Below are 20,908 nucleotides of genomic sequence, written 5' to 3' on the forward strand. Positions count from 1 at the left end.
AAAAAAAAAAAAAAAAAAAGCTACTGAGAGCTTTATGGATAACAGCGGAACACAATGTAATATAGTCCTGGAAGATCAGTCTCCTAGGTTGGAACACACTCAAATTGTGAGGATGGTGCAAGACTGGCAGTGTTTTGTTCCGTTGTCTACAGGGTCACTAGGAGTCAGATCCTACTTCATGGCACCTAGCAACAAGAACTTTTCTTTTCTTTTGGTCCAGAGTTGGTTAGCGGCCCAAGCATACAGTATCTCATCCCTTGCAGTTTCTCTACCTCCTGCCTAAGCCTTTTAAGGAAGCCCTTTGTTGTTAAGTGCCATTGAGTTGGTTCAGACTCAGAGATCCTGTGCAGAGTTTCTGAGGAATGGTTGGTGGGTTTGAACTGTAGACTTTGCAATTAGCAGTCCAGTGCTTATCCAACAGCATCACACTAGGACTCCTTGCAGTTAGTAGTAGTCCACTGCTTGTCCTATAATGCCACACCAACCTAAGACCTCCTAAATTTCTCATTTGAATGTTCTCTTTTCTGCTAGTACTGATAGCAATCTCCATATCCCCTGTGAAGCAGATCAACTCAACCGATGCCAACATAATGCTAAAAGCTCACTCTCCATTCCTCCCAAGCCTTTAGAATTCACTGAGTTGTACGTTACCAAAGAGTCAACCTGGTTGTTCTTTACCACTTTATGTCAGATGTACATATCCTTTAAACTATGTAAGCTAACAGTATCACATAAGCTAATCTAATAGGGGAAAAAAGAAAAGTTAGATGCCCTGGAAAGACTTCAGACTGTCATAGAATGGGATGTGTGAGACAGAAAGGAAACTGTATAAATTTAGATGAATTTTATACAAAGATGACTTTGCAAATGTAAATTTTCAATGATGCTTAATTAGCATGCTTTAGGAACCCTGGTGTGGTACTGTGGCTTAATGCACTGGACTGCAAGGTTGGTTTGAACTGTAAGGTCAGTGGTTCAAGCTCACCAGCTGCTCCTTGGAAACCCTCAGCATCATTATGAGTTGGAACCGCACGACAGCACTTAACAACAACAACATGAGCCCTGACAGTGGAGTGGATTATGAACTGGGCTGATTACTGCAGGGTCAGCAGTTTGATTGTACCAGTAGCTCCACAGGAGAAAGATGAGGCTTTCTACTTCCATAAACATCTACAGCCTCAGAAACCCTAGACACGGATGCTATGAGTTGAACCAACTCCTCGGTGTACAGTCACCACCACTACTAGACCAAAAAAGGAAACGGTGAAGATGGACAACAAAATGCAATACTACATGTGCAACCACACATACAGAAAAGTCATGAAAAAAGATGTCAAATTATATCTTTTATGTTAAAACATAAAAATTTAAAAAGTCTATGTTTATAATTTTTAGGAAAGTTTCTCTGACTGAAGAGACTTTTTTTTTTTTTTTTTTTAAATGAATTAAACAGTCTGTTTCCCACAATATTGGACAAGGAACAACTACACTGTCGCTCAGAACCACATTATTGAGAGGGATTTCATCATTTTAATAAAACGTACCTTCCAAAGTTTTCTAATAAAGCTACTCTACTATGTACTACAGGATAAACATTGGACTGTTAAACTGGACGGTCAGCAGTTCAAGCCCACTAAGCTGCTCTGTGGAAAAAAGAACCCTGGTGGTGCTGTAGGATAAGTGCTGCACTGCTATCCAAAAGGTCAGTAGTTCAAATCCACCCGTTGCTCCCTGAGAGAAAAGATGAGGCTTTCTGCTCCAGTAAAGATTTGCAGCCTCAGAAACCCAATGCAGAGTCATTATGAGTCAGAAATCCACTTAAAGGCAGTGGATTGGTTTTGACAAATAGTAAGTGACTTGTAGGACTTCTGGTGTGGTGCTGTGGAGTTAATGAGCTGGGCTGCAAAGTCAGTTTGAACCACAAGGTCGGTGGTTCAAGCTCACCAGTTGTTCCTTGGAAACCCTATACAGGGTCACTATGGGTCTGAACTGACTCGACGGCACTTAACAACAACAAAGTGACTTGTAGGAAACAATGGCTAAGTCCCCAGATGTTGAGGTGCCTCGTCTTACCAACACAAGAGGTGCCACTGAGATCTGTGGTGTAGCCAACCTTGCAGAAGCAGCGGAATGAGCCCATGGTGTTGATGCACTGACCATTTGTGCAGAGGTTTGGCATGACTTTACATTCATCGATATCTGTGGATCAAGAAAAGCAAATGCAAGTGTATACATTTCTGTGGTAAAACTGCTTAGTAACTAAGAGAAATTAAGTAACTGAAATGAGCTGATGAAACACCAACATTTGTAATAGTGATGGGGGTGTGTGGTCCCTTTCATCATTTGGAAGAAGAGCCAGCATGGAAGGGAAAGAAAAATAAAATGCGGTGATGGGAGAAAATAAGCAAAGGAAGGTTATGCTGAAAGCTGTGTTTAAGACTAATTTTGCAACCTATGTATGATTATTTTTGAGATATAGAAAGCTATTTTTTGAAGTTCAGTTAATTTAACACTTGTGATAGTTTCACATAGATTGTCCTCAATTTCACTCTTGTAGCAATTTGCACTCTGAAGAAAAGATTTCATTAGCAAAATAATCATGCATAGTAGGGGGCAGAATTTGTAATGGAAGAAATTGGTACTTTTCAAGACAATTTGTATTTTATTTGGTTGTGCAAAAAACTGAAAACCTAGTAGTCAGTTATGAGACATGCTAACTCAAATATGTTGCAAACAGATGAGCTGATGTGCACATTCAAACACTGTTTATTTAAATAAAGCAAGTATAGTTTGGGGGTCACAAACTTGGTTTGTAACATCATAAAGATTTTCTTCACTCTTGTACCTTAAAAATAGTGTGACCTTGGGCAATCTTAGCTGTGCACTTCATTTCCTCATCTGTTAAAATGGGAATAGGAATAAATTCTATCTCACAGGTTCATATGATGATGAAGTCTAGTGAAATTTAACAGTCGCCAAACAGATTTTCTATAAATGCACAAATGCACACACACTATTAGCCACTCTGATAGGATACTGCAGCTGTTATTATTATTATTTCATTATTTTCCACTTTTCCTTTATAAATACTCTGAATTAAATTCATTAAATTGAAAGTATGCCTGAATCTCCTCGGTTCCTTACCTCTTCCGTCAGTGGTATATCCTGGGCCATGAGGGCATATTTTTTTGTACTGGGCAGTTCCTGGAAGTGGACAAAGCTCACATTGATGGCCCCAGCCTCGCCCACCATCACAGCAGCATTCTGACTTGGTGACAAGATTGCGGCTGCTGGATGCCATTTGACACATAGTCTGTAATACCTCCGCAAAGCACAGTCCCTGTCGATTGTCTGAAATGACAAAGTAGAAAATAAGCGTAAATACCATGGAACTGATTTAAATAGGATAGTCTAGACTTTCCTTCTTAGTAACAATTTAAAATGCTTCTCACCTACGAACAGACATGCCACTTAAGATAGCTCAATGATGATAAAAGTCTTGATGGAGGTGAGCTCATAAAACTTTTTTCACTATTGTTAAATCCGTCAGTCTATAAGGACTCAGATCAACAGTGCTGTACAGAGTTTACTAGGAGTGACGGGTGAGTTTGAACTGCTGACTAGAACACCACACCAGACTCCTTTCACTATAAGTATAGCTTACTAGATTTGAGAAACAGTGATACTGTACTATATACATTGTGTTTTGTTCAACCATCAGCAAGCAGCTAAGTGATAGTAAAACTACAACCCTATAGAATTCAAATAAAAGAAAAACCAAATTATATGTTTCCTTTTAAATAAGAAAATGAGTACACAGATTTATCTTTTAAAAAGGAAATTCTAGGTAGATGTTCAACATAGGCTCTTCTACTTTCTAAATTTAAGAGCTGGTTTAAACATTATACTAAGCAAGCATCCCTTTAATAAAATAAAGTAGTTTCTCCGATCAGGCATAATAGCAGAACTTAGTAATATGAATACAAAAGTACACTTCCTACGTAGGTTACCTTTTTTTTATTGCCTACAAGGTAATTAGTAAAGGTCTAGATTTAAGACAATAATAAAATTTGTTTCCTTGACTAAAATTTTCCTAGGATTTTAAGGAGATGTCATTCTGGAAAAAAACAAAAGAAAAAAATGCCACTGAATATATTTGAAACATCATCTTTTATGTCAAATCAAGGGATAAGTCTAACAATCTGAGAAATGTTCTGATATTTATTTACCTTAAGTTTTACTAGTCTATAATTGTATACTTGCTCAGAACTAAGATGGTTTATACAACATGAATTTTAAATATGAATGAATTAAAATATAATGCAGTGTCTGAGATTTGTATTTTGTACAAGAAATTCATTAGTGAGATTTTCAATTAGAGAAAGCCAGTCTTCATTGCATTTTTAAAAAAAATATTGCATTTATTTTGCATTAATATCAACAGAGCTTACCTCACACCGAAAATATTTTCTTTTAGAATTAAATCATCCCGATGCAAGTTTTATTGACTCAGTTTTAAAGTCACATTTTCCATCAGGTTTAATTAGTTTTAATTTTGGAAAGGCTACTTGAGATCATTATTTACATTACACAGAGGTATGCACATGACACACACTAATATTCAATACGTCATTTTAGCGGATGTGTCCCTTAGGAAGAGGTATGAGAATTACTCAGATTAGGGGACCTTTCCAGAAGAAGATGATATATATGTGAGAGCTTTTCTGTGATATCATAAAACAGATGTTTAATTTCTTAAGTAAAATGCGTCTACTTACCAAGACATTCGGTGCCCGAGGGACTCAGTTGGAATCCTTCATTACACTCACACCTATAGCTTCCAATGATGTTAGCACAGCGCCCATTTTCACAGATTCCGGGCTTGGTCCTGCATTCATTTTCATCTTTCAAAAAATGGGCAGATTGTAAAATTATAGTCCACGAATTATCTTTTAATAGATGATAATCTTATTTAAAACATCTTCACCAAAATATGATTGAGATGGGATAAAAACATGTGAATACAGATTTATTTTTAAATTGACCTCAGCATTCCAGGTGGATTCTTTCTAACCATAGTCTCTCTCTTTCTCTCTGTTCTGTGTGGAAGGCATGGTGCTTGATAAAGAACTGGAAAACGGACCTTACAAAGGGTAGATCTGCCCTTAGAGGCCATATGTGAAGGGAGCTGACTTTGGGGAAGGGGATGTCCATTTGTGATGTGGAGAGAGGCTGGGGTAGTAGGTACAGGGTAAAAACTACACAAAAGCCAGGGATAACGGACCAGCTCCTAGGCAAGCTCTGTGTAAAGGAGTTATAGGAGCAACTGTGGTATGCAGAGCGCATTTAACGGGAGGGGGAATTTGGATAGTATTACTCCTTTGTTGTTGTTAAATGATGTCGTCGGTTCTGATTCATAACAGTCCTGTATAGAGTGTTTCTGAAGAGTGACTGGTGGGTTTGAATCACTGACCTTGCAGTTTGCAGTCCTGTGCTTTTCCTACAATACCCTATTACCAGGACTCCACTGCTCCTTTACTTGGTCATAAGTAACTCTTATTAGACCAAACATGTTTCAAGTAAACTCTATGTAGTCCTACTTATTATATTTCATATTGTATAAAGTTTTTTGTGTTATATTTTGAAGCTACTTTGTTGAGTGCATAGCAACATGTATGACAATCATATCTCTTTGACACACTGTTCCATATATCTTTCTACTTAAAATTTTTTTACCCTTTAATTTCATTGACATTTACTTTGCTACATATGCTTTCTTTCAATTAACATTTGCCATGGGTCTCTTTTTCTAATTCTTTCAAACTATTTCATATTTTGATTTAGGTGCAATTCTTATATATATAGAAAAAACAACAACAAAAAAACTCCACACAGCTACATTTAACCAAGATAAAAATACGTTTATCTTTTACCCAGCAATTTAAACTATTTTTTTATGATTACTGATGCTTGGTTTCTCACCTATTTATACTGTGTTATGATTACTCTGTTATTTCCCCTATCTCTTGAGTTTTCTTAGATAATTTTCTGTGATCCCCTCCTGCCCTGGTTCATGTTTGGAAATTATACATTCACTTTCTATTCTTTTAGTTGTTGTTGTTAAGTACCATTGAGTCAGTTCTGACCCATAGCAACCCTGGATAGGGTTTCCGGTGAGCAGCTGTAAGCCTAAACCACCAGTCTTGAGGTTCAAACTGACTTTGCAGTCCAGAGCATTAACACACAGCACCACACCAGGACTCCTTTTAGTTATTGTTGTTGTTAAGTGCCGTCGAGTTGATTCCGACCCATAGCAACCCTGTATAGGGTTTCCAAGGAGCAGCTGGTGAGCTTGAACCACCAACCGCTCAGTTCAAATGACTTTGCAGTCTGACGACACATTAGCCCACAACGCCACACCAGGCCTCCTTCGTTTAGTAGTAACCACTAAACAGTTTTTTAAAGAACATTTATTGTGGTAAAATACGTTGTTGTTGTTAAGTGCCATCGAGTTGGTTCCAACCCATAGAGACCCTGTATAGGATTTCCAAGGAGCAACTGGTGGGCTTGAACCACTGACCTTGCAATGCAAACGGATTTTAAAGTCCAGCGCATTAGCCCACAGCACCACACCAGGACTCCCATAGTAAAATATAGATAGCATAAAATGTGTCACGTCAATTAAAGTGGATAATTCAGTGGTATACATTGTATTCACAACTTGTGTAACTATCACTATTACTTCCAAAATTTTATCATCATTCCAATAGAAACACAGTATACTTTAAGCAGTACCATAACTCCCTAATCCACTCTTCCTATGAATTTGCCTATTCTAGGTATTCCATACAAACACCACCATACACTATTTGTTTTGTTTTGGCTTATTTTACTTAGCATCATTTTCAAGGTTCATCGGGTTGTAGCACATATTACGGCTGAGTAATACTCTACTGTGTGTATATATAACCACGTTTTGTTTATTCATTCATCTGTTCAAGTACACCTGGGGTGTTTTCCACCTTTTGGCTACTGTGAATAATGCTACTATGGATCTGATGTACCTGTATCTGAGACCCTGCTTGAAATTCTTTTGGATAGACATATACCTAAAAGCAGGAGAAAGATCTGAGACATAACTGCTTCCACAAAGATTTACAACCTCAGAAACCTTAGACGGGGTTACTAAGAGTTGTAACTAACACTACAGCACTTAACAAAACAACAGCACGCCCCAAACCCCAGAATTACTGGGTCATTTGTGCTGATGTAGATCAGCATTGGACTGTGAACCAAAAAGTCAGCAGTTCAAACCCACCAGTTGCTCCTTGGAAATGCTATACAGGGTCACTATGAGTCAGAACTGACTTGATGGCACTTAACAACAATCGATGCTTCTAAATTTAGCCTTTGAGGAACTGCCACACTGTGTGCCACAGGGTTGCACCAATTTATAATTGGATTCCAATTTCTCCACATCTTCACCAGTTATTTTTTCACTTGTTATTTTCATTCTTTGATAACAGACATCGTAGTGGGTGTGAAGTGTCTCGTTGTGGTGGCTTGCATGTTGCTGTGATGCTGAAAGCTATGCCACTGGTCTCTCAAAGTGGACAGGTAGGTTTCAGCAGACTTTCCAGACTAAAATAGTCCAGGAAGAAGGAGAGGTGGATTACTTCTGAATGGATACCCATTGAAAACCTTTTGAATAGCACCAGAATATTGTCAGATTGGAGGGCACTGAAAATACCAACTAGGGAAGAGCGGTCTCCTCAAAGTACACTTGCCCATAATGATGTGAATGGAGCAAAGCTTTCAGGACTTTCATTTGCAGATGGGGCACAACTCAAAATGAGGAGAAACAACTGTAAATATCCATTAATAAATGGAACACTGAACGTATGAAAGTTATGAATTTAGGAAAATTGGAAGTTGTCAAAAATGAAATCAAAGGCATAAAGATTGGTGTTCTATGCATTGTTGTTGTTCCTAAGTACAGTCAACTTGGTTCCAACTCATAGTAACCCTGTATAGGGTTTCCAAGGAGCAGCTGGTGGGTTTGAACTGCCAACCTTGTGGTTAGCAGCCCAGTGCTTATCTTATAGCACCACACCAGGAGTCCATCCTATGCATTAGTTTAGCTGAAACAGACTGGTCCTGATCATTTTGAATCTGACAATCATGTGGTTTACTATTCTGGGAATGAAAAATGGACATGACATCACATTCATCATCAAAAAGAGCATATATCAAGATCTATCTTGAAGTACAATGCTGTCTCTGATAGGACAATATCCATTAACCTAAAAGGAAGACCAGTTAATACCACTATTATTCAATTTTACTCAATAACACTAAAGCTACTGATGAAAATATTAAAGAATTCAACCAACTTCTTTAGTTTGAAATTAATCAAACATGCAATAAAGATGTAGTGATAACTACTGGTGATTGGAACTATTAAGAGGAAGGATCAGTAGTTGGAAAATATGGCCTATTAAAAATTATGCCAGAGAATACATGATAGAATTTTGCAAGGCCAATAATGTATTTATTGCACATATATATTTAAAACATCATAAAAGATGACTATATGCATGGACTTCACCAGATTTAATACAGACACAGGAATCAAACTGACTACAACTGTGGGAAGAGATGCTGGAAAAGCTCCGTATCATCAACCAAAACAAGGCCGGGGGCAAACTGTTTAAAAGATCATGAACGACTCATATGCAAGTTCTGCCTAATAGCTGAAGAAAATTTAAGTCCACGAGATCCAAAATATGATACTGGATATATTCCGCATGAATTGAGAGACCATCTAAAGAACAAATGTGATGCATTAGACACTAATGACTGAAAGCCAGAAGAATTCGGGGAAGACATCAAGAACAAAATACATGAAGAAAACCAAGATCATTAAAAGGGCAGGAAGGAAAGAAAGGACCAAAATGGATGCCAGAAGAGACTCTGAAACTTGCTTTTGAGCATAGAGAAGCTAAGAGAAGTGGATGCAATAAATGAGAAAAAAGCTTAGCTGAACATTTCAAAGGGCAGCTCAAGAAGACGAAGTCAATATGTATTCTAAGGAAATGTGCAAAGACCTGGAGTTAGAAAACTAAAAGGGAAGAACTTGCTCAGCATTTCTCAAGCTGAAAGAAGTGAAGAAAAAAATTCAAGTCTCGACTTTTAATATTGACAGATGCAATACTGATAGATTTTATCATCTGTCTGCTGTGACGCTGGAAACTATACCACAGTACTTTAAATACCAGCAGGGTCACTCATGGTGGACAGGTTTCACAGACTAGGAAAAAGGCCAGGGGGACTATTTCTGAGTGTTTAGTCACTGGAAACTTTATGGACAGCAGCAGAACATTGTCAGATACTGTGCCACAAGATGAGCCCTTTAGGTTGGACAGCCTCAAAATACGACTGGGAAAGAGCTTCCTCCTCAAGTAGAGTTGACTGTACTGAAGCGAATGGAGTGAGGCTTTTGAGACCTTCCTTTGTGGATGAGGTACAACTGAAAATGAGGAGAAACAGCTGCAAACATCCATTAATAATTGGAACATGGATTATATGAAATGGAATGCATAACAGATTGAAATCCTAAGCATTAGTAAGCTAAAATGGACTGGTGTTGGCCTTTTGGAATCTGACAATCATGTGGTTTACTAGGCTGGGACCTAAAAATTAAAGAGGAATGGTGTCACATTCATCATCAAAAAGAACATTTCAAGATCTATACTGAAATATAATGCTGTCTGGCATAGAATAATAATCAAATGCATGTGAAAGTTAGACGATAAACAAGGAAACCCGTAGAAGAATGAGTGCATTTGAGTTATGGTGTTAGAGATGACAATTAAAGTACTACCATAGACTCCCAGAAGAACAAACAAATCTGCATGAGAAAGAAGTATAGCCAGAACGATCCTTAGAAGCCTGGATGGCTACACTTTCCTTCTTGTTCTTTGCATAGGGAGCAGTTCCTGGAGAACGACATTATATTCAGTAAGGTGGAGAGTCAGTGAAAAAGAGCAAGTCTTCTAATGAGATGGATTGGCACAGTGGCAGGAGCAATGAGCTCAAGCATAACAACTGTAAGGATGGCACAGGATCAGGCAGTGTTTTGTTCTGTTGTGCCTAGGGTCGCTACGCACTGGAGCTGACTCGATGGCAACTAACAATGACATGTTTTGTAGCATCTTTTAAAAATGAAAATGTACAAGTGGACAGTCCTTCTTTGGGTCTTTTCTTTAAACAGTTAAGTTCGTAGGATCATAGAATATTAGAGCTAGAACAGGTATCTTCTCCCATCCCTAAATTATGGGACAAAGTTTCTCACTGTATAGATGAAACCAATGAGGCACAAAGAGAATGTAGCTACTTTGAAGTCACCCTCTCTTATGGCAGATACAAGTCCAAGAATCTAGTCTTTTAACTCAAGTACAATGCCTACCTCCTCCCCCATTCAAATATACACATAAGTGCAATGACAAGACAGTGTACAATTGAGCTACTTACAAAAATAAGGAATTTTCCATGCATAAATATTAGAACACACTGCTAAGAACTAAGTAGACAAGCTATGAATATACACACACATTCAAATAAGTGCAAATAAAAACAGAAATAAATAAAATGAATGAGTATTAATGTCTCTTTCCATCCTTCCATACGTGCTTACTTTGTGCTAGATTTGAGGGATAGATATTACTCTATAATATGATTTAGGAGTTTAGGTTAACTTTCAGGTTTACATATTTTAGATGAATAGTGCTTTTGAATGACCCATTGCACACTTAAGTCTTTTTCTTTTCCTTTTAAATTTACTAAAGCAGTATATTTGGAAAAAAGTATCTAATAGGTTTAGGAAAATATACAAAAATTCAATCATAATCTGATGGATCGTTTATACATTTTATAATGAATTTTTACTACACATATAGGAATTTGCCCTTTTGTAAAAACAGTTAATTTGTAGATTAGGTTAAATACACTTCAGACCAGTAACCTCAAATGTCAGTATTACCTCTGGAATTATTTTTTCTGTTAAACGTGATGTATCTTTCTAAGTGTTTAGTTCCATATGTGTCTTACCCACACAGCCTTCTCCATCAGGTTTTCTGGCCATTCCAGGGGGGCAGATGCACATGAAGGTTCCAATCAGATTCTTACACATCATGCCTCTAGATTCACAATCGTGTAGGCCTTCTGCACATTCATCTAGATCTGTAAAATATTTTTAATGGGAAAAAGACAAAAACAGAAAACTCTCAGAGGCAGGCGACAGCTTAAATATTTTTAGTCATCGTATTCTTAAGATGAAATACATTTATGTGACAAGGAAAAGAGGACCCACGCCAGGTTTTCTCAGCTGCTGGCTAATTTCCAGATTTATCAGCATTCCAAGCACTGGTCCTAATGATAAAGAGAGTTCAGAAAAGGGCAATCTTTGCTTCAGTAAGAGTCTAAGAGTGTGATAATGGTGAAGTTCTCAACCCATGTTGTCTTTGACTTGGTTGGAAGAACCATCAAGTGTCATGATATCTAGATGTGGCAAATTAATTGGCAAGATGCTGCCCTTTTGTATTTTTGTAAAGTTCTAGAAGAAGGCAGCTAAGAAATATAAAAACCTTAAAATATATTTCAAGGGTGGCAGTGAAGTTTGGATTTTCCAACTTGAGTAACCTTACCTTTACACATCTTCTGGTCTTCCCTTAAGGCATATCCAACTGGGCACGTGCATTCATAGGACCCAAAGGTGTTCATGCAGCGGAACGCACACAACAGTGGGTTCTGGGCACATTCATTGATATCTGGTCAAAGAAATAGGCAGGCATTTCTCTAGACTCAGCCTAGAGTTCTAATAATTTGTTTACATAATCACCAAAGATTTTATTTGGAGGTCACAGGTGATAACAGAGCTTCTGGTAATATGAAGGACTATGGTTTGACACACAAACAGTAGTTATAAACTCTGGTCAAAATATCAAAACAACTATCTGAGTAATCTGGACACGAAACAAATAACAGGCTGTTTTCACTAATAAGTTGAAATGGAGTAAGGAACCAGGAAGGAGTAAATTAATCCCCTCCACTTTTTCTTCCCCCTTTTATATTAATTAGCCTGACAGCAGCTGCAGCTAAATCACTGATAGAAATCTTTCTAATCTTCTGTCTAGAGGAACCAGGAGAGGGAGTCCTGGGGTCAACCAGAGCAGCTAAAGTAAGAAGGGAAAACTGCAAAGGAGAGGGCCAGAGAAGGAGAAACACTAAATTTTGCATAAACTAAGCCCAAACTGCTGGTTGCACCATGCATCTATGGGACAAAAATCAAAGAAGATAGCAACTACAGCTTACAAAACAGAACTGAAATCCAAGCCATGTCCCACTACAGGCATGACAGCCTACCCATGTTAACTGCCTACACACACACACCCACCCAAAAGCTGCAACATTCTTTGGAATACTATAACTGATTCTAGACTATATTCACAATATCTATGGTTTAATCCAAGGAGCTCTGGTAGCGTAGTGGTTACGAATCGGGCTGCGAACCTCAGGGTCAGCAGTTCGAAACTACCAGCTGTTCCGCAGGAGAAAGATGAAGCTTTCTGCTCCCGTAAAGATTTACAGCCTTGGAAACCCTGTACAAGGTCACTATGAGTCGGAACCGACTCCACGGCACATAAATGGTTTAATCCAGAGTTAATCAACATACAGAAGAGACAGGAAAGGAAAATATAATGACTATGACTGCCCTCAGAACAGATAACATAAAACTGAGATGCTTATATAAAAAAAATCCTTTATAACAAAAAGGAATCATTTTTAAGGAAAGGATCACATACCTTCACAGTTCATCATGGGGCCAGGCTCAAAGCCATCATTGCAATTGCATTCGAAACTCCCAATCACATTGGTGCACGTACCATTTCCACAGGGATTGCCAATTGAACACTCATCAGTATCTGAAAAAGAACAAGGAAGTGCCACAATGTGTGGAGAAGCTTTGCTTTAAAGGAGCTCTGGTAGCGTAGTGGTTACGAATTGGGCTGCGAACCTCAGGGTCAGCAATTTGAAACTACCAGCTGTTCCACGGGAGAAAGATGAGGCTTTCTGCTTCCATAAAGATTCACAGCCTCAGAAACCCTGTACAGGGTCACTATGAGTTGGAACCGACTCCACAGCACATAACAACAAGATACTTTATACATTTCCAGGACTGGTGAAGGGCACACTTAATTCCTGTACCCTCCTCTGCCTGGTGGATCCAGTGTGCAATGCTCAGAGCCCCAGACAAGCATGTTGTGCAGACTACAAGTCCAGACAAGGGATGTGGCCTTTTGCTAAAAAAGTAGGCATGGAGAGTCAAAAAGTAAAACTGGTCTCTACCCGTCAACTAGTGAATTTGGGCATGTGCTGCTGTAGGAACAGCATATTATATACTTATTTGTATATTATACAATTTATAATATGATGAACTGGACTGTAAACCACAAGGTTGGCAGTTCAAAACCACCAGCTGCTCCTTGGAAACCCGATACGGGGTTGCTATGAGTCAGAACTGACTCAACGGCACTTAGCAACGACAATAGTCACATCAGAATTTGTTCATGGGTTTGAAAGCAGAGACTGGGCTGAAGTCCGTTTGGATTGAAAATATGAGATGGGCAAAGACAGAGCCGATACCAGCTATTTATCCTGGTTTTGTAAATCCCACCACCACCCAGGTTATCTGAGATATCTTTTGATGAATATGAAAAATAAATGCATCTTTGAAATTGTGTAACAGAGAAGCAACACTCACCTACACAGCGCACGCCTGTGTAATCAAGGTTGTAACCCATGGGGCATTCACAGCGGAAAGAGCCATCTGTGTTGATACACTGCCCATTGGAACAAATTCCTGGGCTCTCAAGACATTCATTGACATCTAAAAAATAGGATTGCTATGAATGAACTTCTACATACAAAAACTGACACCAATAGTGTATGTATCATGTGACACAGATTAACCTTTCTTAAACACATTTTACCAAAGGATTGTTATTGCACATATCACAGCTCTATCTTATGATAAATATAATACATGGTCTACAATATATTTTGCATTTATTTGTACATAATACAATTTATAATATGATACAATATACTATATATTTTAGTATGAATAGCATGATTTAAAGAATAGCCATATAGTAACTCATTCATATAAGAAAATAGAAAAAGAGAATATCAAACCCCACCTTCACGTGTATCATGAAGACTGGGGACAGTTCCATGGCCATATGGACACAAATCCTGGAATGCAACTACAGAGAAAAACACATAGCCATCAATGGAGAGTCTAAGCTATCACAGAGTTCAAGAGCTGATCACAATATACATTAAATTGTATTAAACTACTTGCCCCTCCACAAATCTGTCTGGTGCAAGAGTCTTCATGTTTCTGATTTCTTTTCACAGTTAACACTGAGAACATTTCAAGAAAGCCACCTGAGCGCTCCCAGCTCTGAACCTGCTGCCAGCACCCATTGCTTTCTGTTTGCTCAATTAACACTGAACAGCCAGATGGACTGGACCCCCCTGCCCATTAGACACAGTAGCCACTGCTAACCTAAAGACTAAGGCAGTGCTGAGCTTGCTAGGATCTAACCTACAATTCACCTGTGTTCTCTGCTTCCTGCTGCAATAGGACCTTCCCCCCAAACCGTCCCTGTGTGGAGTCAGCTTCGTAGAAATCATATGTAATGTTAGGAGAGTCACAGCCTGTGATGTAATACCCATGTGGGACTCCTATAGCAATGTGGAACAAAATTTTCATCTTCTCCTTGTACCTCCTGCCCTGCACCTGTCAACTTTATATTTATGAAAGCAAGTAATAACAAGCTTGGAGGAAAATTCAAGTCCTAGGATAACTCTACCTGCACTTACACATGTTGTATACAAAAACTGAAAAAGTTCCTCAAAGTAGGCTGCTCACCGAACCATCAAAACTTCTTATACATGAGGGGATTCATTCATACTCAAACTATTCCTAAAGAACATGCCCAAACCAACTACTGGAAACCCTTCAAACACTGTTCGTACCTTCATCATCTTTGGGGCACAGCTCGCAGGGGTCACCCCAGCCCTCTCCTGGCATTTTACTACAGCAGCATTTTGCTTTGGTTGTGTTGAAAGCTTTGGGCACAGAACACTTTCCATTTTCAAAATTTGTGAAGCAGAAGCTCTGGCGGGTATCTGGTCAAGAAAGCACACATTGCAGGGCTCCTTACAGATGATTTAAGACAACGAAATAATTGGAATCTAGCTCAATGTTTCTAATAGAAATCTTCTCCTGGGCAGAACATGACATGAACGAGCTGTTAAAAGAGGTCTGGGAATCCTCACTTGTTGATTTCACTTGCCAACTTAAACTGACCTGTCTATAAATTTGACAACTTAAAATGTTTAAGAATAATTTTTACAATGGGCTTGGAAAATCTGAGAGGCCAGACTAAAAATAACAATGATTTCTTTCTTCATTGTTACATTACAGTTTAAAGAAAACAAAACTTGCAATAATCCCTAAAAGTATACCATATACTAATGTATGAAATAAAAGCAATGTCAGCAACAAAATGAAAATGGCAAATCAGGGCCACAATTTTTCTTTTAATATAAAAAAATTAAAAATTGTTAAGACAGTGCTAATAATTTAAAGAACCTTTAAAAAATGTCCAGGGCATACAGATTTGAGACCTCTATTTTAAACTTACAGGTGATATATTTACCACAGCATGATGGTTTCCTACCCAGCTTTGCAATTACTAAGGACCAACAATGAGAAAGGATCAGCATTCCAAAGCTCACCAAAGCATCTCCGTCCATTATCGGATAATACAAAACCAGGTGGGCAGATGCACTGGAAGCCCCCTGGAGTATTGGTGCAGGAACCAAAAAGACAGATGTTGGGATCCTCATCACATTCATTTATATCTGCAGAAAGCAGGAGCATGTATTAATTTAATCAAATCAATAAATTATTCAGTATATGATAAAGTCGCTCTGCAGGAGAAAGATGTGTTAGACTGTTTCCATAACAATTTAAAAATTGGAAATCCTATGGGGGAGTTTCGTCCTATAGGGTAGGTATGAGTCAGAATCAACTAGACGATAGTGGGTTTTTTTGTTGTTGTTGTTAAATTATGAAATACATTAAGCCAAAAGATAGATACATATTTAATATAAAACAACAGACTGCATTAAGGTATATGTCTAACATTCTTTAGAAATAAACTATTACTGCTTCAAAATTCAGAGATTATTTTATTTTTATTGTTGTTGTCTTGAAGTGCCGTGGAGTCGGTTCTGACTTGTAGTGACCCAGTACAGGGTTTCAGAGGATCAGCTGGTAGGTTTGAACTGATAACCTTGTGGTTTGCAGTCCAGTGCTGATCCTACAGCAACACAGCAATAGCCACTATTCACCTTTAACCAGTACCATATGCTAAGACTCTCACTCTGTCTTCTATTCTCCGAGATGGATCTGTATCAACATACATCCATGTAGCTAGCGAACAGGACCAGCTCCACATCTCACAAATATTGCAGCATCGACATGACTTCTGGTTCACCCCCTTCCCTATGCCCCTCTCTGAACCTGAAGTTGGGGCCCTGGAGTCTTCCTTATTTGCCCTTCCCCTTAACTTTCATATGCAAGGAGCCACATAACCTGTCCATTCTATTTCCACAGTGCATTCAACACCTAGAATTGTCACCTGAGTTGCTCAGTCTTCTAAAATGACTTCTGCATCTCCCTTTTCTTCTTTTGGCATCCTACCAGAATCATCTTTCTAAAACTCACATCTGATTATAACTGTCATATTTCAAAACCTGGGCCTGTGGAAGGTGGAAGACTGGGACATATTTTGAGAATCTCAGCATCCCCTTTCCTCACACCTCAAAATGGTGCCTTGGAATTTGTATAAGGATTCAGAACCAATGATTTTTAACCATTTCTTTCCATGGAAAATACTTATGCAAAGGGTTGTGTCCTAACGGGGGGAAAAAACCATATTAGGTTTTATAAGAGGCTTCAAAAAGTGCATGGAAAATGGAATTAGATTGGAATTTTTCCAGGGGCCTTTTTGAAGCTCCCTCATATAGTCTTTTTAACCATAGAATTGCACGCGTATTAGAAGTAAATCTCTAAGAGGACCGGGCATGTTGGGTTGTCTAGTTCACTGCTGCACCCACAGCTTTGGGCAGTGTCAGAAGTTTACTACCTTCTCAATTTATACCTGCATGATTTTGTTTAATGAGCCATACCACATTGCTTCTGAAAACCCCTGCAAGGGCTCCACACGACCCGCAGTCCATTCAGCACCCCACGGCCTGCTCATGTTTCCTGTGTTTCCAATGGTCTCCTCCTCTGTTCCCTTTCCTCTGACTGGTAAATTTATATCCATCATTTAAGAGCCACCTAAACCCCTTGTTGTTGATTCTGACTCTAGGGCAGAGTGGAACTGCCCTATAGGGTTTCCAAAGCTAGCTCTGGTAGCGTACTGGTTATGAATCGGGCTGCAAACTGCAAGGTCAGCAGTTCGAAACTACCAGCTGTTCCGCAGCAGAAAGATGAGGCGTTCTGCTCCTGTAAAGATTTACAGCCTCGGAAACCCTGTGCAGGGTCGCTGTGAGTCGGAACCGACCAGCAGTCTTTACAGAAGTAGATTGCCACCTCTTCCTCCTAGGAAACAGCTAGAACAGCAACCTTTCAGTTAGCAGCTCAGTACTAACCAATGTGCCAACTGGAGTGTCACGTAGAATGTCACGGACCTATTGTGATGAGTTTCTTGACATGCCACCCTCTCAAGACTATACTCCTCATTCACTGCCTTCTACTGTGTTCTCATATTCTAAACATATCTCCATTACAGTGTTTCACTGTGCTGAAAAGACATCTTTCCAAAACATGCTAGACACAAATAAGTCTCTTCCATTCGGTAGGAAGTTTGACCTGAAGTCAGAGACTGGAATTTTATATTTTCAGCACCAAGAAAGGTGCCAAGTATTCACTGTAATGTCCACTGTATGTAGTGATGAAGTTGTGTGTGTGTATGTACCCAAATACATATATAAGCTTATGAGTAAATGTGCCATGTGAGGAAGCATTTCATCTGAGAAAAACTGGTAGATGAGATTCTAGGTGAAGTTAATTAAAAAGTAACTTGAAGAGCAAAAATAATGGTACTGCTGAACAATGGTAAGGGAAATAATTTGAAATTCACTAAAACATAAATAAGTCCATAGATTGATTCACTAAGAAAACAAAACACAGCTGAGTATATCTGATCCAAAGAAGCATATGAGGAGTTTCAAAAAATTTAATGGAAAAATTGAATTAAAAGAGATGGAATTCTTCCAAGAACTTTTGAAGGTCCTTGTATGTATTTCTATTTCCTTCTTTGAGACTAATGCACCCCTGTTATTTTTGCTCCTTAAAGGGATGGATCATGGTGACAACAAGGCATCAAGAGTAAACACAGAGAAAATAAAATGTAGAGCTTTAAACTTTTAAAGAAACTTTCTAAGATGAATCTAGTATGATTTTTTAATTAGTTTTTCAATTATAAAACCACTACACAACTTTATAATATAAACTTGGCAAATCAGACATGGAAAAAATCCTGTGATCAAGTCTGAATGTCTAGGTATATTTAACTATATTGCCTGAAAACTAATTAAAATTGTAAGATGTAAACAGTTTCCCTGAGACCTGTCTATATAACTCCAACTCTCAAATTTGAACAGAGGTAAACCTACACGTTTAGGTGGAATCTGGCCAAGGAGGGTAGAATTTTTTTTTTTTTACATGAACATAACAAATTATGTGAGAATTCAAAGGCAAACCCCATAGCAATCCTTTCCTGTTGGAAAAACCACACTGAGATGGTGGTGCTTCTGAATTTCAATGAGGCAGTGAAAAATAATTTGTACAAAACTGAAATAAAGTGAACTGTAAAAAGGTGTGCCTTCGCTGTGTCCACCAGGAAATTCTGGGACCCTCTTTTGATGTGGTTTCAGTGTTTTTGTGCATGGGAAGAGTTTCAGCAAAAAACCATCTGTTATGACATAAGGATTAATATTTTCTGTTTTGACATGAGGCCTTCACAGAAGAGCAAAATGCCTGAATAGCATTGTCCAGATTTTCTGCTTCACATTTCTGAGACACCTTTAACAGTGGTTTTAAAGTTGGTGGCCAAAGATTACAATTTTTGTAGACATGCTTTAAAACTCATTAGAAAGTCTCTGTTGACATTTGGAAAAAGGATTAGAGTACCCTGAAAATTCTTTGAGTAGCATAAGATTTCTGTTAATGAAAAAAATCCCACATCTTTTAAATTCTTTATTCCCACGACTCCGCGTTCAAATCATTTCTGAGGGCTCACTAAAACAGACGGTGGCAGTTATATGCATATATAGATCCAATTCCTTGGGCCAGCACACTTTCAGTGGCTGGGATTTAGTTGATTCCCATAGAGTCTGGACCAAATTTTATTACATTGAACAGCTTGTGGGCTTTAATAATAAATGTTAAGCCTTACCGATACAGTTCTCACTTTTTACTTCATACCCTGGTGGACAGATGCACCTGAAGGATCCTTCCAAATTTTGACAGGTACCAGGAGAACAAGAGCCAGGAAGAGCCACACACTCATTTGTATCTTTCAAGAGAAAAGAGAGGATAATATGATTCAAACATGTTGCATAGCTTTATCTGTCTGCCACATAATAATACTGTGAATTCAATTCAAGGCCTGTGATACGCAGGGTCCTCACAGACAAATATTTGCCCTGATACACTCTTCTTACATCTTAGATATTTTTCATTTGGCAAAAGGTCACTTTTCTTGATTTGTGTCCTTTGCCATCTTTTGTTGAGACATGCATCTACTCAAGTTCTGTCCTTGGTAGAAATACACCTGTGAACCATTCCAAACGTTAGCTCATGATGTATACCTTGTACCAAAATTATTCTCAAACCTTGTCTAGGGTATATAGTCTGATGACCAAATGAAATGTGAATGAATCCCTAATGGGATGATTCTCATTATTATTTAACAAAACTAACCTAAGCCGCCCTCTCCATATTCATTCTTTAAGTCAATATTGTTTTTTATTTACTCACCTATACAGTTTTTGCCATCTGGAGTAAGTTCATAACCTTCATTACACAAACACTTGAAAGAGCCAATTTCATTAAAACACCGTCCATTTCTGCATACTTGACCAAAGAAGGAACTGCACTCATCTATATCTGTAAATAAGAGGACGCTTTTCAGAGAGTGCTCTTGTGTGACATTGCTTCACAACTTTCAACATGAAAACATGTTTATTGGTGTGCACTGGCAAAAAACTTATATGACAGTTCCTCATGAACACATTTAGATCATGTAACTAATAAAGGCACCTAGAACACCACTGTTTTCAAACACCTTTCTGATATTAACATAACATCTATTTGCAACAAAGTAAAGTGGATGGTGTAAGGTCATGTTTTCCATTCCTTACAGCTGAAAAAAATATCTTTTCCCAGAGGCAAGGGATAATATGGGATTTAAAGTGATTGCCTAGTTTGCAGATTACTTGGAGATAGACTGAATATATTAAAAAAATAACCAAAAATATTAAAAACAGAAGGGTCAATTATACTTTTAAAAGTTCTAGATTCATATTTTGCTGACAGTACAGATTTGAAAACAAAGGGGATTAGATGCTCAGTTAAGTTTAGGGCGAATTATATATGAGTAATTTTCTGGGTTGTATGGAGGCTGTACTTTGACCAGAGGTGTATTTGTATCTGACTATACAAGGCATCTGAGAGACAACAGCCAACAAGGTGATGGTA

The 20,908-nt window shown here is 38.3% G+C and overlaps 1 protein-coding gene across 1 annotated transcript in view; it reads right to left on the bottom strand.

The window, feature by feature from the left end:
* Nucleotides 1–20,908, bottom strand: part of FBN2 (fibrillin 2) — a 393,529-nt gene that overhangs the window by 28,012 nt on the left and 344,609 nt on the right. Inside the window, exons 47-58 of the mRNA XM_006870689.1 lie at nucleotides 20,189–20,317; nucleotides 19,605–19,724; nucleotides 15,871–15,996; nucleotides 15,106–15,258; nucleotides 14,262–14,327; nucleotides 13,823–13,948; nucleotides 12,864–12,983; nucleotides 11,706–11,828; nucleotides 11,110–11,241; nucleotides 4,779–4,904; nucleotides 3,145–3,351; nucleotides 2,074–2,199 (exon numbers count right to left, since the gene is read on the bottom strand). Of these exons, the coding sequence (XP_006870751.1) occupies nucleotides 2,074–2,199; nucleotides 3,145–3,351; nucleotides 4,779–4,904; nucleotides 11,110–11,241; nucleotides 11,706–11,828; nucleotides 12,864–12,983; nucleotides 13,823–13,948; nucleotides 14,262–14,327; nucleotides 15,106–15,258; nucleotides 15,871–15,996; nucleotides 19,605–19,724; nucleotides 20,189–20,317 (1,554 nt within the window). The remainder of the gene's footprint in view (nucleotides 1–2,073; nucleotides 2,200–3,144; nucleotides 3,352–4,778; nucleotides 4,905–11,109; nucleotides 11,242–11,705; nucleotides 11,829–12,863; nucleotides 12,984–13,822; nucleotides 13,949–14,261; nucleotides 14,328–15,105; nucleotides 15,259–15,870; nucleotides 15,997–19,604; nucleotides 19,725–20,188; nucleotides 20,318–20,908) is intronic.

This window comes from Chrysochloris asiatica, unplaced genomic scaffold (assembly GCF_000296735.1).
Source record: "Chrysochloris asiatica unplaced genomic scaffold, ChrAsi1.0 scaffold00147, whole genome shotgun sequence".
NCBI classification, from domain to species: Eukaryota; Metazoa; Chordata; class Mammalia; order Afrosoricida; family Chrysochloridae; genus Chrysochloris; species Chrysochloris asiatica.